Below are 17,108 nucleotides of genomic sequence, written 5' to 3'. Positions count from 1 at the left end.
ATATCTGACTCATTATCCATGTGGGACTTAATAATGTTTTTATTCTTCAAATTAATCCATGTACCTTTCCTTAGAACACTTATTACCATCTTTGGAATGTTGACTGTTTCCAAAGATCAGGCATCTATCATTTCATTCTTGACCTTTCAGGTTTGTGAAATCTTTACAAGTATTTGTTAGCTTTGTATTGCTGTTTCATTGATGAATTATAAACATAATAGAGATACATCCTGAATATTCTGGATGTTGTATGACTATTTCATAAGACTATGAACATGTGATTTTTTTTTTGTTTGTGCCTTTGCTTTTTTATAGTTTTAATGCAGTGTTTCTCAAATTTGGCTAAGATGAAGTATTCTTGGGAAGCCATGATATTTTCAAATACTGGCCTAGACAAAATTTTCACCAATGTGGTAGTGGAGATTATCTAAAAGTCAAAGTTAATATATTATCCAGCATCTGTTCATTTACCAGGTAGGTTTATGAGTTTTAACATGTTTTATCAAAGCACTGCTGACCATATGCAAACTTTGTGTTTTAAGGGACAGGTCTGGGAATAGACTGAGAATTCAGTGGATAGGAGGCTCCTACTTCAAATTTTCCAGATCATAATGAGGACTCAGGTGACAGTTCTCATAAACCACTGGAAAAGTTACTCCAAGGAAAAGCCAGGAGACTTGACACTATTTTCCCAGGACTACATACATCTATAAACAACTCTAATAGTTACAGGCAAACAAATTCCAAGGGAAAGGATGGGAAGGTAAGTGGGGCTGGGAAATAAGGAACGAACAGATGTGAGAATAATGAAAACAGAATAAAGACCCTCTTCAACTTCTAACACTCAACCTAAATAGTTATAATTAAAACTTCGTTGTTACCTCCTTCAGCTAACTAAACGTTTTATCCCTTAGGTCTGAACCCCTTTTCTTTCTTTTTTTTTTTATCTTTAGAAAAACCTTAACAAGAAAAAAAATCCTTTTGAGTATCTTAGAGCAGTTTTACCCATTCTGAAACTTTTATGCTTACAAACATAAATACAATAAAACAATAAATAAAAAACATAAAACAATAAATAAAAAATCAGGAATTTCTCCTGGAAGACTGTACAAACTGCTAATGATTTCACAAACTGGTGGTATTAAGGTAAGAGTAGTTAGTCAAAAAAGCTCTTGGAGGTTGGGGGAGTGGCTCACACTCTAGCAAGTGTGAGGCTGAGTTCCAACCCCAGTACTGCCCAAAAAAGAAAAAAGAAAAAAAAAAAGGGGGGGGGGACTATTATTATCTATTAAAGAAGGACAGAAAAGAAAAATATATCATGTTAATTTTAACTGTGCATTAGACAAAGCCAAGATGAAGTGTAAATTTTGGGTTGAAGAAAGTTATCTCAAAGAATGAATAGTATTGCAATTTCAAATGGCTAAAAACCTATCCTCTTTTTATATAAAGAATGTAATATTTGCCACATGCTGTAAGTTCCTTGAAGGTAGTTTTTTAAAACTTTGTACCTCTTGGCTGTGCAGGGTGGCTTAAGGCTGTAATACTAGCTACTTAGGAGGCAGAGAATGGGAGGTTCAAGGACAGCCTGAGCAAAAAGTTTGTGAGGCCCTATCTCAACCACAGTGTCACACACCTATCACCCTAGCTACAAGGGAAGCATAAACAGGATTGCAGTCTAGGCCAGCTTAGACATAAACTGAAATCCTACCAAGAATTACCAAAGCACAAAGAGCTGGGGGGTGTGGCTCTGGTGGTGGGGCCCTAAGTGCAAGGCTCTGAGTTCAACCACCGGTGCCAAAACAAACCAACCCCCAACTTTATTCACTTCCTGTGTTCTGCACAGCCTATCTTTTCTTTCTCAGATTTGCTTTTAAGTGTTTCAATTAAGTAAACATATCTTTATTTTTCTTAATAAAACATATACTTTTCATTTCAAATGTAAAGTCTTTTGTTCTTTCTGTTAAGGTGGAGTCTACTACACTTTTTTTGCCCCCAAGCTAGTTTGGAACTGATCCTCTGGAACTCTGCTCCCAAGTAACTAGGAATACAGTCATGAGCCACTGACACCCGGCTCAAATGTATAGTGTTTTGTTTCAGTTCTTTTAATACCTAGGACACACATGTAAATTTTCCTTTAAGCATATAAAAAAATAAATGTAAGCTGGGCATGGTGGTACACACCTACAATCCCAGCATTCTGGAAGCTGAGGCAGGAGGATCATGAGTTAGAGGCTAGCCTGGGCTAAACAGTGAGAACCTGTCTCTAAATTAATTAATTAAGTAAATAACTAAATAGGATATGATTAGGACACAAGGATTATGACTTAAAAAACATTAACCAGCGTTACTAACAACATAAAAGTAAGAAAATCTTTGCCCTCAAGTTTACATAAAATACAGCCTGCTTGCATACTTTCCTTAAGAATCAAGGAACTTGTGATAAAAACAAATACTACTGCCAAATACATTTGATTTCTATTTCTGATTAAACTATTTCCTGGGATTTCTCAGCTATGAAAGAAAATTCAGTACTAATAATTTATTTAATCAGTGATATTCTCTGTCAGGTAAAGATACGGTCCTGTGTCAGTCTCATTCTTAGAGACACATATGCTTTCATGACCAAGCTCACTAAAAATAAGCAGAAGACAAAACTATTAAAGACACACAGAGTAAAAGAAACTGACTATACACATTCCATTCTTTCATGTATGCCCATTGAAAGTAAAAATAACATTTTCTGAGAACTCCTACATCCTTCTCTATAAGTGGATAAGTGAATTTATATTGGCTTTTTACTGAATTATAACTAAATTCACTTATAATTAAATTCTTCTTTTTAGCCAGAACTTAGAAATCTATACGATGAATATAACTGATACCAATGGGAATTTAAAATTGTTTATAAAAATGTATTAAAAGACTTTTTTCATTAGGGATATATACTCTCATGCTTAGTTTTTCTTCTTCTTTTTTTGGTGGTGGTGCTAGGGATCACAACTAGGACCTCAAGCATGCTAGGTAAGCACTCAATTTCTGAGCTACATCCTCAGCTGCAATGCCTAATATTTTAAAACAAAAGAAACTTATTAACAAAAGACATCATGCCCTCAAGGACTAGACAGTCACAGCCAGTACAGAAGGAAATACTTAAACAAATCCTTATTCTAGTAACAAGTAGTTAAATATGAAAGACCTGATTAGAAGTAGACTTCTAATGTACCTTACTTGCTGCTTAAGCCTTGCTTTTTTTTTTTTTTTAAAGGAAATGGTATTATAGTAAGGGTATTTAAAAATACAGGAAAAATAACAACAACAATAAATATTACAAGGTTTGTTATGATGTTAACATTGCATGCTTGGCATTTAGGTTCCCTGAAATGTGCAAACACACTTAAGATTAGTATTTTAAATGTTTATTTTACAGTGATGTATGGGTAGTATCATAGAATCATAGAACTGATGATCAGGGAATCATTTAAGTTGCATTAAGTTATATTTTGAGTATAGTATCATTTAGTATTCATGATACAACAAGTAGAATATACATTATCTAGAAAAAAGGTAAAGATAAATCTAGAGTTGATATCTGGGACATATATTAGAAAGCTGTAAATATCTGGCCCTCTTCAAGTTGAGAAGAAACACATTAGAACCATTTTTCATATGGTATTACATTGTTAGAAGAAAAATTCAGCCTACAGTCAAATTAAATTATAAATTTATATATGATGTTTTGAACTTTCTTTTTGGCAGAAATTATTTTAAGTAATGTTTGGTACAGAAATTTCTGTTTAAAAAATCTGAACTATGTTTTGGGAGTTGGCTAAAAAAAGATTTGACCTAACACTGGTCAACTTTCTACTATCTTTAGATTTCTAGGAACCCTGTGACCTCGACTCATATTAAGTATTTATCCATTTCAGCTCCAAAAGCTCATTTAACTTCACAGACTCATGAACTTTATCTAATGGGATGACATTTTCTTTACCTAAGTTCATTTATGAGAAAATTAAGCAACAAATTTGGGGAAATGATATACTAACTTCCACTCATTCAAACGAATCTAATTTTCCATTATAACCTTTGAACAGATAAATGTCTTTATCAAATTATAAAACAGACATTTCAGTAAATAAGATTAAGCACTATTAAGTTTAAATTTCAAGCTAAAATAACTTTAAATCATGTTAAAGATAAAGAAGTTCAAATAATTTCATATCCTAAAATGCATCATCTAGGAAATTATTTAGAAATACTTATGTTTTACAAAAGGAAGGATATCCACAGTGTAAGTCAAGTCACACCTATTTTGCCCCCACTGGATACCATGCATTATTTGCAATATATACATTATAAGGATATTTATAAATTAGACATATTTGTATACATGTAATAGACAAGTACACAAAAAGAAAACAAAGTTGTATTTTAGATTCTCTATTTTTTTTATCATTTACAATGTACATGTCATAAAACTAGTAAATTAATTTGAGCACAATGCCTCTTAAGATGAAAAAAACAACAACAAAAAAACCCTTTCCTGATCTCAATTAGAGAAGTAAGTTATCAGGGGAAAAAAAAAAAGTCACAACTATGCAGAGGGAGAATCCTAAAAAATCATTTTCCAGAAAGGCTTTCATCAATGGTACTTTCAAGGAGCAATGTTAAGATTTCAGCAAAGTTAGTACACAAATGTAAAACTTTTCTTCAACATAAGCAGCAGATATCACTGTTTTGACAATCTTGTGGCAGCTTGCAAGCAGAATGCCCATAAGGAACTCTCTCTACATTCTGCCCACACACTCACTACACCAGACAGACAGACACATTCCAAATACACATCAGTGGTTTTATAGATACCAGTTAGGGCATTTTGTTTAAAATGTGAACATTAGTAGGATTTTGTTTCTTAGGCTGGAAAAACAAAGGTAATAAGTTAAGATAAATTCCTTTTCTGAGTGCGTGTAAGAAAATAAACCTCCAAAAATTACTGTGAGTTTATTTAGGGGATAATGAAAATTAAGGAGAAAAGACCATCAGGAAAAACTCGTAACACAAGTGATAGCTTACCTGATATGCCATTCTTGCTGGTGTTCAATAAAGCTACAGATGCTGCAGAGACCCTTTTATTGTTCACAGTCTGCCCTGGTTTTCTTGAGGTACATTCTTCACTATCACTGTCCTGTAAATTTAGCAGCCTTGGCTGAAAACACTGTAGTCGACATGATCTGATATTGCTTAATATTTCAGAAAGGGACAGTCTATTTTCACAAGGTTTACTGGAAGCATTGGTCCGAGAGAAATTAGAAGAAAAGTCTGTAGTTTGGGAAGAGCTTGAAAAACTATTTAGCATTTCAGGGTCTATTTGTTTCAGGACTGGGTCATGTTCTGTGGATATTCGGTCCATTATTACCCTGAAAAGGAACACAAAACATACATGTAAGACACATATAACCATTTCTCTAAGCTGCCCTTCCTCTGACCTTTGTAAATAAAAACCAAGTCAATTCAAATAATTTACCTTCCGCCTCTGCCAATTCGCCTCCTTGCAAATCCTATACATCTTCTCGGGACTGTGAGTGTTGTAAGGCAATGCCTATACCTCAACTTGTCTAAATCTGCCAATTCTAAATTTTCACATGTATGGTTAACTTGGTCCAAACGAGGCTGCAAACAAAGAAAAAAAGTAACTCATGGAGTAAATCTGAAATGAAGAAAAGTTAAATCATGATAAAAATTAAGTAACTGCAGCGTTAGTAGAAAAAAATAAAATCTTAATGAAAAACTTTAAAATTGGGTTTAAATGTTATTAATGAGGTTAAAATTTATAGAACTGAATCAAAAGTTCATTTACTCAATTGCCTAAACTGATTTCATTTATAAATATAAATACACTTAGTATATTTATACCTTAGTGTAATATTTATATACTTAGTGTAATATTTATATAGAAAGTAGAGCTGGTGAAATCAGTAATTTATGGTCTTTCTATTATAATAAAAGAGAATACATTTTCTTTTTACTACAAGCTTACTCTTTACTTTCCATCACACTAATCATTCTTTCTCTTTTACCATTTTGTCTCTTTTCCACAGTAATTCCCTCTTCTCTCAAAAGTGTAACTTGTAAGTAAATCCCCATCACTCTTACATTAAATATACCCTGAAAAAGCCGACAGTATGTTTATTATAATGCAACTAGACAAATGGTGTCCATAATTACATATAAAGGCTAAAGCTACCCTTCTAACTCTATAGTTACACGTACTTTTTCAGAAAACCTTAGCAGTACAGAGGGCCATTCCCTTATAAAATGCTGCACCCAAATGAACTTAACAGCACAAAGAGCTTTCTAAGTGTATCAAAAAGTTGTGAATACAACTATCAGACAAAATATTGCCATGAGGGAAGTTTAAAAACTATTACTGTGATACTTACTGAGTAAATGCACAAAACATATTTATATAACAATAATTTTCAATACTCAGCAGCCATCAAAGGTTCCAGAGCCAACTTAAGAGACTCTGGGGCTAATTTTCACAACTCTTGAAGATATAATTAAAGCCCAAAGTGAAACTAGATTTCTAATACACAAGGAACTATCAATTTCCAATTAAAGGATATGATACTCTTGAAAGGACCCAGTAGCATTTAGCTTCTTTTATTGGTAATCACAAAAGGGTATTAAGTAAGAAACACTGATGTGCTTCCCAATTTTAGATCAAGTCTTAGCCACCTTTAACATGAGCTATCTGTTAATTCCAGTTCACAAAAATATCACACACATAAAATTCTTACAGCATAATACTGGCATCCTGCCCGCCTTCTGAAAGCACAGGGACCATCAGGATCATTTTCTTCTTCAGGTTCTGATACTGGGGATGGTACCTGGACAAAAGAGGTATTCTATTCAGCAGTTATCAAGTCAATAATCCGTATTTGTAATGATCTAAAATTAAAATTGGATCACAACCACACTCCTTTATTATATCTAGTGGGCAGAAAACCCTCCCATTTAATGACAAGCAAATATTTTCTATGGCTAAAAAATTCTGTTTTAATGGGTTAGTTCTTGCAGGTAAGTATATACACGGTATTGCTTAATTGCTTCTGAACACAGAGTGCTATATAGTCTTAAAAAGAATCAGTACAGTTTTTATATATTTAACCTATATTTTATAAATAAGGTGTGGCCATAAATACTTGATGACAGTTACACTTCACCAATAGGCAAGTGTGTTTTTATCCAAAAACTTCTCTCTGTAATAAAGCCAAAAACTAGGTAGGAAAAAAAAAACAAAACCTTACGAATAGGTAAAAACAAAAACAAAAACACACCAAATGCCACATTTCACTCAAAATGGAGTTAAAAAAAAAAATCCCCCCCTTCATTTTTTCTTTTTAAATCGCTTCTTAAACTGAGCAAATCAGAAGCAGAAAATTAGAGGAAAGACGACTTGCAAAAGGTAAGCAGCTTGGTTGCAGAGAGAAGTGGTAAGCTCACAATCTTATAGCAAAAGAATACTTTCAAAATCCTGACTTATTAAAAAGCATTCTGCCTGGCCCGTGTGATACTAAGCCAAATATCTCTATATAATCTGAAAGGGGTTGCTGGGGCAGCACTGACACATTATAGCACATTTTATAAATGCCGTAAAACAGGTTAAATGATATACACATATACTCTGACATGTCAGAGAAATAATATGTTTTAGATAAATTTCTACTCATAATGGTTAAACAAAAAAAGTTTTGGTACTTAATTTTTAGTTGTCTCGCAATTTCATTTTGTAGTACATCTCTTTTTCTGACAAACGCTGGCTCAACCATATTTACTTGCATTTTTGAACCTCACAAATCCCTCTCTTCCTATTTTGAGAGGAAAAATATTTTCTCCACATTATTTCCAAACTGTGGTAATTACCACTGAGCAGGGTCATCCAGGGGAGAAAGGCATTTGTTTGAGGTTCCAATATACCTCCAACAACCCTATGGGGGAGACACAGAAACAGTGAACTGGGGCTGATTCTTCTTCCTGGGGAAACCAAGCCCAAAACCTGAAATTTGAAAGGAAATCCCATGGGTGAAATTTTACACTTTGATTCCTTTGCTAACATCTACCTCTTTAAGATAAGCAAAGTCTTAGAAGTCCTTTGCCTTAAGTTTATCACCTATTCCTCCCAACTATCATTCCCCAGAGTTCGATTCCAGGACAGGTGGGAAGGCTGCAACATAGAAGAGAGAGCTGAGAGGAGAACCATAAGCATGATCAAGAAGAGACAGGATTTTTAGATTTGCCCTCTAGCAAATCAGTTCACTCAGCGTGGTTAACATATTTGTTCTCTTCAAGTTCCTTATTTTGTTGTTCCTTGTTTATTGGACAAAGAAGTAGTGTATGATTACCATAACAATCATTTTTAGCAATAAAATTCTGAATTTAGAACTATAGTCTAACTAGCTGCCTCACTGAATGATGCCTAAGTATAGATAAATTCTCCTTAGCAATGTGGGGATGCCATAAAAACTAATTGGAGTTGTCTAAGACCTAGGATAAGAAGGACTCAGAAGAAACCTTAGTTTCAAAATGCAATTTTCATGTGAAGGTGGAGGATGGGGACTATATGAAAAAAAACCAAAAAATTAGAGCAGAAATCAAAGTCCCTTAATGCACAAGGAATATATGACCAATTATGATGAGTAAGCTCTTCTCTTAGGTGGGATGGACTGAGTCTAGCAGTCAGGGAAAAGCTTCCCTTAAGGTCATAGCATCCTTCTTAAAGGGTAAAGAATTACAGCAAAACTTTCTAGATTCTCAGTACTACCAACGTAACATTATTCCACATATATTTATCCAACTGTGCCTTTCCCTGACTTAAAATTTAAAATAATTTTCCAGAATGTATAATGTCAACAAAGACCATTTGCCTACTACTGCAGGCATTTTTTTTACCCTCTCCTCTATTTTTGCTTTGTGCTCCAGCAATACCAAACTGTTAGCAGTTCCCTCTAATAATGATGTTTTCTCTGCCTACAGCCTTTCCCTAAACTCTTTACCTAGAAAACCACTATTTTTTTTAAGTATACTATATTCCTCATTCCTTCAAATGAACTGTTTATCTGATGAATGTCTTTTATGGCTATTTAAAGCCTTGCCCAAGGGCTGGCTCATGTGGTAGAGTGCTTGCCTAGCTCTTGTACCACCCAAGTACTTCCCAGTCTAACTGTATAATCCTCTGGCAAAAGCAACGACTATTTCATTAAGTAGTTCTCAAGAGCATACAAAAATCAAACAAATTTTTGTGCATTTGTTACTATGCATATGAATGTCATGTTATTATCTGTGGTAAAAATGCAAGGGTTTTATAAACAGTCTTGCTTCCAAACAAACCTGTGATGTTGGTCTTTAAAAGAAAATTGCCTTTCAGGCAAGTAAGTAAATATGTCAAATGTGATAAACCTGGTGACAGATTCAAGGTACTTGGTGCTAATATAACGTGTTAAAAACTTATCCTTTAATATGTGAAATAAAAATCTTGTTTTAAAAATAGCACTTGTGTGCTGGACTCACTGCCTCACCTCTGTAATCACAGCTACTCACGAGGTGGAAATTGGGAGGACAGAGGTTTGAGGCCAGTCGTTAAAGCTAGGAAATCCCCGATTTAACCAATAAAAAAGCTGGGTATGGTGGCACATGGCACCTGTCATCCCAATTAGGAAGCATAAATAGGAGGATCTTAGTCCACGCTGGCCCAGGAATAAATGCAAGACCCTATTTGAAAAATAACTAAAGCAAAAAGGGCTGGGAAGTGGCTCAAGTGTAAAGCCCTGGCCTAGCAAGCACAAAGTTCAAACCCCAGTACCATCCACCAAAAATGAGCAACAAAAAAACACTTATGAAAATAGAAAATATTTAATTGTAAATACTTTGTTATAACTGTTGAATATTTGCCGAGGAATTTTTTTCTTTTTGGTGGGAATGGGGTTTGAACTCAGGGCTTCATGCTTGCAAAACAGGCACTCTGCCACTTGAACCACAGTCCCAGTCCATTTTGCTCTGGTTATTTTGGAGATGGGATCTCTTGAATTATTTGCTTGACTGGCTTTGAATCTGAATGCTCCTGATCTCAGCCTCCTAAGTAGCCTGGATCATAAGTGTGAGTCATTGGCGCCTGGCTGCCAAAGAATTTAACAATTGAAAACTTAATCTTCCTCTAAATCTCCTTTAAAAATCAATAACTATTACTTAACAAATTGGCAAAATTTACATGTTATAAAATGTAATGCTGGGTAGGATAGATAGGGAATTATTGTTGGTGAATATTTACAATTATGTTTTAATGTCCTAAAATACTGATATTCTTTGGCTCAGTGATTCCATTTCAAAAAATTCATTTTAAATACAAAGGGAAAAGATAAAGATGCTCATTTTTGTAAAACAGAAAAACTGAAAACCATCTAAATGTTCCACAACAGAATAAATTTCATCCAACTGATGGTAAATAATTGAAAGTAAATGCTATTTTAGTATTTACATAGTATTTTAGTATTTCACACACACATAAATATGTAGAAAATGTTACAATACCAGATGAACAAAGCAAGAATCAAAACAGTAAGAAGTCAATTATGTTTTTAAAATACAGCAATATAAAAGTAGGTGGAAATGGATTTAAAATAGTTTTAAAACAAGCACCTGTGGAAACTCATCTTCATCTGAGCTGTGAAAGTCATATTGCTTAATGTCACTTTTACTGATCACAGGCAATGTCTCAGGAATGGGCTGCTGAGATGTTACCAAAGCCTCCACTTTAGGCTTTTTTGGGTACTTCTTCTTTTGACGAACCACATCAGAAGCCTCTTCTTTCAAAGACAAATGATGAGGGTGCTGGTTACATGAATTTTTTCCCCCAAAAGGAAGAAAAGAAAATCATTTTAGAAATCATGAAAAACAATACTGCTCTTTGAAAAACATTCACTTTTATCTAGGAAGTAATTTTACTTCTTATTTTAGTATGCAAAAAAATTATTCTGTGATCATAAATTGAGATGTGCTTTGACATGTTTTATTTTCTGTAAGTTATAATGAAAAATAATTATGGCATTAAAGTTTGCTTTTTACATTATTGTTAGTAAACTGTCATTTTTTAGATTGTTCTATTATAATGCCATTCAGTATTTAAAAGGTACTTAAATTTATTCTTACTTAAATCCACTGTACCAATGAATGTTAGTTTTTTTTAAAATAAATTGAATTTAAAAAATACCTTGAATTAGATCATAAATTCATTAACTCATTTTTACACTTATTACCAATTTTTAAAAATGTCTATGGATGGTAATCTTTCAAGAGAAGTAAGTTAATTAACTAGAAAAATCCTTCATTTTCTAGAACATACAATTCTTGCCTCCACTGAATGACAATCAATTGGTTCTCAAGTACCCCCAGGGTTTGGTGGAGTTACCACAAAGACCATCTACAAAGGGAATAACTCACTGACAGGGTAGATTTCTAACACCTATCTCCCTTTCACAGAGTAGTTCTTTTCTGTTGTAACACATTAGTATTTCTTTCAGTAAAAATGAATCTACATTTAAAAAAAGCTGGAAATGACTATTGAGCAACAAAGTACAAACAATATGAAAAGGAAAAATTATTAAAGACCTCAACTTCTTAAGGTGAAGGATGAGTGAAAAAGTAAATACTATGTGTATCATGGTAAGATGAAAATGGGTGCAACCAAATCTCTAAAATTAGTATTTAAGCAGGCTATTCTTAGAGAACTAAAACAGGATTCAATAAAGGCTGGTTCTATCAGTAATTATGGTTTACATTTTCATATTCTAATACCTAATAATCACATTCCTAGGAAAAGCATTGACTAATATAAAATGGATTAAAAATAGCTTACAAAATGACATTTGTTGCACTGATTGCTTTTTTAGCTATCAAAGCAAGTATGATTTAAAAGAATCAGGTAGATGGGCTAGCTGCCTGTGATTATAACTTGCTGTTTGAATTGACATGAGTTGAATAAATGAATCTGTTTGCTCCACGTTCTTCCTTGACGTTTAAGAATGAACCCCTGAAAAACAATTACTGTGTACATTTTTAAAAGATGAATTTTCCACAAACACCCTAGATCACTTTTAAAATTTTGCTTCAGAGTAAGGATTTTGCTTCAAGTCAATGTTCTTTTTATTGTTGTGCTGGGGGTATATTATGGCATTTATAAAAAGTTCTTACAATATATCAAAAACATCATTGTTGAATTCACCCCTCTATCATTCTCTTTAACCTCCCTCTCTCAAGTCAATGTTCTTTATTTAAATCTACACTTCTTAAAATTTAATGTTTTATTAATTTTTATATATTCCAATTAAATACTCTAATATAGCAAACAAGTACTGAACAGATAAAATTATTTAGTTTAAGAATAAAATAATCACTAAGTCTAGTTTTTTTACTAGGAAGAAATTGAGATCCAGAAGTTATAGGACTTTCTCAAGTCATTCAAGGTAGGTAATTAACAAATATTGGTTTTGGCAATGATGACACCAGAATAACTTTTATTTGAAAAAGTTTTAAATTCTAGATTTTGATGCTTGCCACTATAATGAAGAGCTTGGTAAGGCTAGCTGACAATATTCTCTAGAGAAGCAGGTTGTATATTATAAAGTACACTTTGGTAGATGTGAATTCATACTGTGAATGTGACACTTAGAACTAAATTCATGTTATTTTTCTTAACCACCCCATTTTAAGACAACTGCAGAAATCAGTACTTATTTGATCAATATTACCATACATGCTTCTCCCCAGAGAATAGTCACCTTAGTTTTACATTCTTGGACTTTGTGATGATTTCCATTATGAAGAGTTGCTGGAGTGGCATATAACTCTTTTTCTGATCTATTGATTTTCACTTCATTAAGGATTTCACCTCCATAGTCTCCTAAATGATATCTTGAAAAGATAACAAAATATAAGAAATGTTACAGATTTTAATGATAAAGAAAAAACCCAAAACAATCATGTTTCAATTAACTGAACTAGCAAAATAGAGTCAATGGTCAAATTATTTTAGAAAGAGAAAATTTACAGAAACAAAGCAGCTCATATCTGGGATTCAGTAACATAAGCTAAAAAAAAATGACTAAGCTATACAGAACACAAATTTCTCATATACTTTATATTATCAAACACTGGGAAATGTTATTTAAAATATTTTACTTTGGCCACCTGACAAAATCCCATTAGGTTTATTAGTTTAGTCTATTTAACTATGCAGGACAATATTACTGGAGAATATACTTTCATAAAAAGTTGAAACAGGAAGTACTGTCTGCCTAGTCCAAAAATAAAACCGAGCATTCACTTCTTTCAAATTTCTTTTAACAGAATCTTTAATATAGAAGTGGGCAAAATAATCTATAGATTTTTTTTCTAAATAAAATTCAATGGCTCTATCGAAAAAAAAATTAAAGTTTATTAGAAAATCTATACCGCACACCCAAATCCCATCAAATCTGAAATTCAAATTAACAATGTAATTTAACCACAAATCTTCCTCAAAAATTTTGTTAGAGAATCAATATTTTGTCATAAAGCTTGACTCCTAATCCGTACCCCCAATTCTTCTGATTACATTTTGTCCATCATTTGGCTAAAGGAACCATTAACATGCAATAGTAGCATTGTTACCTTTTTTCCACAACTTCTAAGGTTAAGTGCAATAATTCTCGTTTTGTTTTCTCTCTTCTCTTAATCATTTCCAAAATTGTTATGGCTCTACTAAACTCTCGTCTCAGTTTCAACATCTTTTCATAAGAAGCTTCATCATTCTTACGATTCTATTAAAATTACAATTTTAGAATTAAATTATTTACATTTCCAGCTTCATTCAACAAAACCTTACCACATCAAATAAATTAGGTAAAATGCTTAAAAAAACCCAAATAGTAACTATGTGAGAACCCATCCGTAGACAGTATATTCAAAATACAAATACAATAAATATCGCTGGATAATTCAGGAAAAAAAATGCTGGCACCTACTGAAAATATAGAATGGCATAGAAGGGATAAGTCAACCATAAACAAATTTCAAAAACCTCCACCTAAAACAAAAACCGAGTATACCAAAAATGTAGGCCTTGTATTATAGCAGGGTATTTTTTTTTATGCTAGAAATAGTATGCCAAGATGAAGGTACCTAAAAATGACCCAAATGAGTTTCTGTCTATGCATCCATCCAACTCTGTTAAGTGGGGACATAAGGTCTACTGTACTACAATGTAATCATGAACAATGACAATCAAAACTGCTCTTCAGAAACTTGAAAACTGAAAGTAGAATGTTAAGCATCTCAAGAAATGGGATTATCATGCTTTAACATAATACCCCATTGTAGAGTAGAAAAGAGAATCAGCAAAAATTCTGGGTTTTAGAACATTAACTTGTTCTTACTTTCAAGCATAAGACATAACTTTAATTGCAAAGTAAAAGCCCTTTAAAGAAAGCTCAGGTATAATGAGCAGTACCCATCTGCATATAAAATTACTATAATATGAACTATTTTCTTAAGTCAAACATTCACATAATATTTAATTTACACTGGATACCAAATTATGTTTAAAAACAGACCATGACCACCCCTCAATCTAGGTGTCCAGAACTGTACTTATGCAATTGTTCCATCCTTGAGTTCATAATTCAATATGCATTAGAAAGAACCTGTAGAAAGCCAAAGGTTTCAAAATGGAAGATTAAGAGAAAATAAAAAGTGAGTAGACCGTAAACTTTATTTTTCTTTTGTGTTCATTTTGTTGCATTTGAAAAAACATCACCTATTGAAAATAACCTAAAGTAAGTCCTGTTATGGTTCTTTATGCAGAATAGTTTAAAATGCTAAGTCAACAAGTCATCCCTTTATTTCTCCGTGGAGGCCACTGCACATGCCTACTACCCTCAAAAAGGTTTAAAGGCTAGTAAGAATGACAGACATACAGAAACAAAAGTTGAACAACAGTACACATGCCAGCTGGCAGCTAAGTGATATTAAAAAATGCACCAGAACCTTTAACGATTGCTTCCCTTCTCTTTAGTAAGTATTGTTTGATTCTGTTTTTCTGTCCTGTCTTACCCATTTCCAGCTCTCTTTAGGCCTTAATAACTAATTCTTCCTAATTTTCCTTTCTCCCATCCTATACTTTCTACAATTGAAAAAAATAAAACAAAACCCTTTTTATTTTGAAGTAATTTCAGGGTAACAAAAAAGTTACAAGAACAGCACAAAATAATTCCCATGTATCGTGTACCCAGATTCACCAAAGATTAGCATTTTACATTTACTTTATATCTGTGTATGTATATATGAATATAAACACATACACATAGATTAGTAATATTTAAGAAAATCTGAAGATATTGTCCCTAAACATGTATCTTTTCTAAAAATGATACTCATATAATCACAATATAATTATAGAAAACCTAAAGTTAACATTGATATAATCTTACTATCTAATTTCCAGATTTTATTCATATTTCAACAATTTTGCCAATATTGTCCTTTATAGCAACAACTATTGTTGCTGCTACAAAAGCACATTAGTGGGACAATAATAATTGTTATTATTAAAATTTATTAATAGGTTGGGTGCAGTGGCTCATGCCTGTAATCCAGGTACTTAGGAGGAAGACATAGATTGCAGTTTGAGGCCAGCCCAGGCAAAAAGTTAGCAAGACCCTATCTCAGTCGATAAATTGTGCATGGTGGTGTGTGCCTATGGTCCCAGCCACACAGGAGGTCTCAGGATCTTGGTCTGAGGCCTGGCCTGAGATCTTACTTAAAAAATAACTAAGGCAAAAAAGGGCTGGAGGCATGGCTCAAGTGGTATAGCATTTATCTGCCTAGCAAGTGTGAGGCCATGAATTCAAACTTCAGGTCTGTCAAAAATAAAACAAAACAAAATAAAAAACAGTATTTTTTCAAAGTCTAAGATCTGACTCAGGATTAAAAACTCTATTTAGTTGTTTTGCCTCTTTAGTCTCCTATAATTTGGAATAGTTCTTTTGTCTTTCTGTGGTGATCATGATCTTGACATTTCTGCAGAATGAAGATCATTTATTTCTGTAGAATGTTCCTCAATTTGAGTTATTGATTTTTTCCCCATGATTAAATTCATGTTTTATATTTTTGGTATAACTACCTCAGAAATGATACTGTGTCCTCTCACATCATCTCAAGAGTCAGATGATACACTTTATCCTATTATTGCTGATCACTTAAGATGGCTGTCAGGTTTCTCAAGGCAAATACTAGTTTTTCCTTTTAAATTAACAAGCATGTAGTAGGACTATGTAAGTATTGTTTCTCACCAAATTTTCCCTCATTAGTTTGGTGTCTACTGACTCTGACTTTTGCCTAAAATATTTATTACTATGGGGGCTACCAAATGATTTTTTTTAAATTGTACCTTCTGACAATATTTGAAAAACTACTACAAAGGAGTGTTTTCTCTTTCTCTCATCCATTCACTCATTTATATCAGTATGGATTTATGGGTTATTCTTGAGTTACAATTCATTACTCTCCTTATTTTGATGCTCTAACTTTCCCAGCTCAGATCAGCAGTCTCCCTTCAAGATGGTTTCCTGTATCCTTCTATTATGGCTCCAACATTTTTCAGTCACATTCTTATTTTCTGGTATTGCAGAATGTTTCTTCTGGACTTATCTTTACATTTTCCCAGGCCAGACCTGGAATCAACCACTTTCCTAAAGAAACCTGGTTCCTTTGAATGAAAAACAGTATTTAAAATCAAGCTATGTATCATAGGCCTGCCTGTTGCTATTGGGTATCATTATTTCTATAGCTTTTCAGAGACATCTATTTCTAGCTATATCAATATTAAAAATTATGAGTCCACACTGACATCTTTTCTATTTTCTTCATTTATCTCTTCTCACAACTGTCTCTGCCTAGGACCAACTCCTTTCTTCTGATTCCAGTTCTCTACTATACTTCTATACTACTGCCAAATCAGTTTGGTTTACAACACATCTAAACCAATCACATTGCTTTTAAAAAGAACTCAGAGGGTG

At 33.1% G+C, this 17,108-nt stretch overlaps 1 protein-coding gene across 1 annotated transcript in view; it reads right to left on the bottom strand.

Annotated features, from left to right (window-relative positions):
• The window catches only part of Epc2 (enhancer of polycomb homolog 2), a 131,699-nt gene that overhangs the window by 9,164 nt on the left and 105,427 nt on the right, over positions 1–17,108 (bottom strand). Inside the window, exons 5-10 of the mRNA XM_020170426.2 lie at positions 13,705–13,853; positions 12,834–12,966; positions 10,696–10,887; positions 6,801–6,890; positions 5,525–5,670; positions 5,074–5,417 (exon numbers count right to left, since the gene is read on the bottom strand). Of these exons, the coding sequence (XP_020026015.1) occupies positions 5,074–5,417; positions 5,525–5,670; positions 6,801–6,890; positions 10,696–10,887; positions 12,834–12,966; positions 13,705–13,853 (1,054 nt within the window). The remainder of the gene's footprint in view (positions 1–5,073; positions 5,418–5,524; positions 5,671–6,800; positions 6,891–10,695; positions 10,888–12,833; positions 12,967–13,704; positions 13,854–17,108) is intronic.

This window comes from Castor canadensis, chromosome 4, assembly GCF_047511655.1.
Source record: "Castor canadensis chromosome 4, mCasCan1.hap1v2, whole genome shotgun sequence".
Lineage (NCBI taxonomy): Eukaryota > Metazoa > Chordata > Mammalia > Rodentia > Castoridae > Castor > Castor canadensis.
The sequence above is the reverse complement of the archived record's forward strand: the minus strand, read 5'-3'. Positions and strand labels throughout refer to the sequence as shown.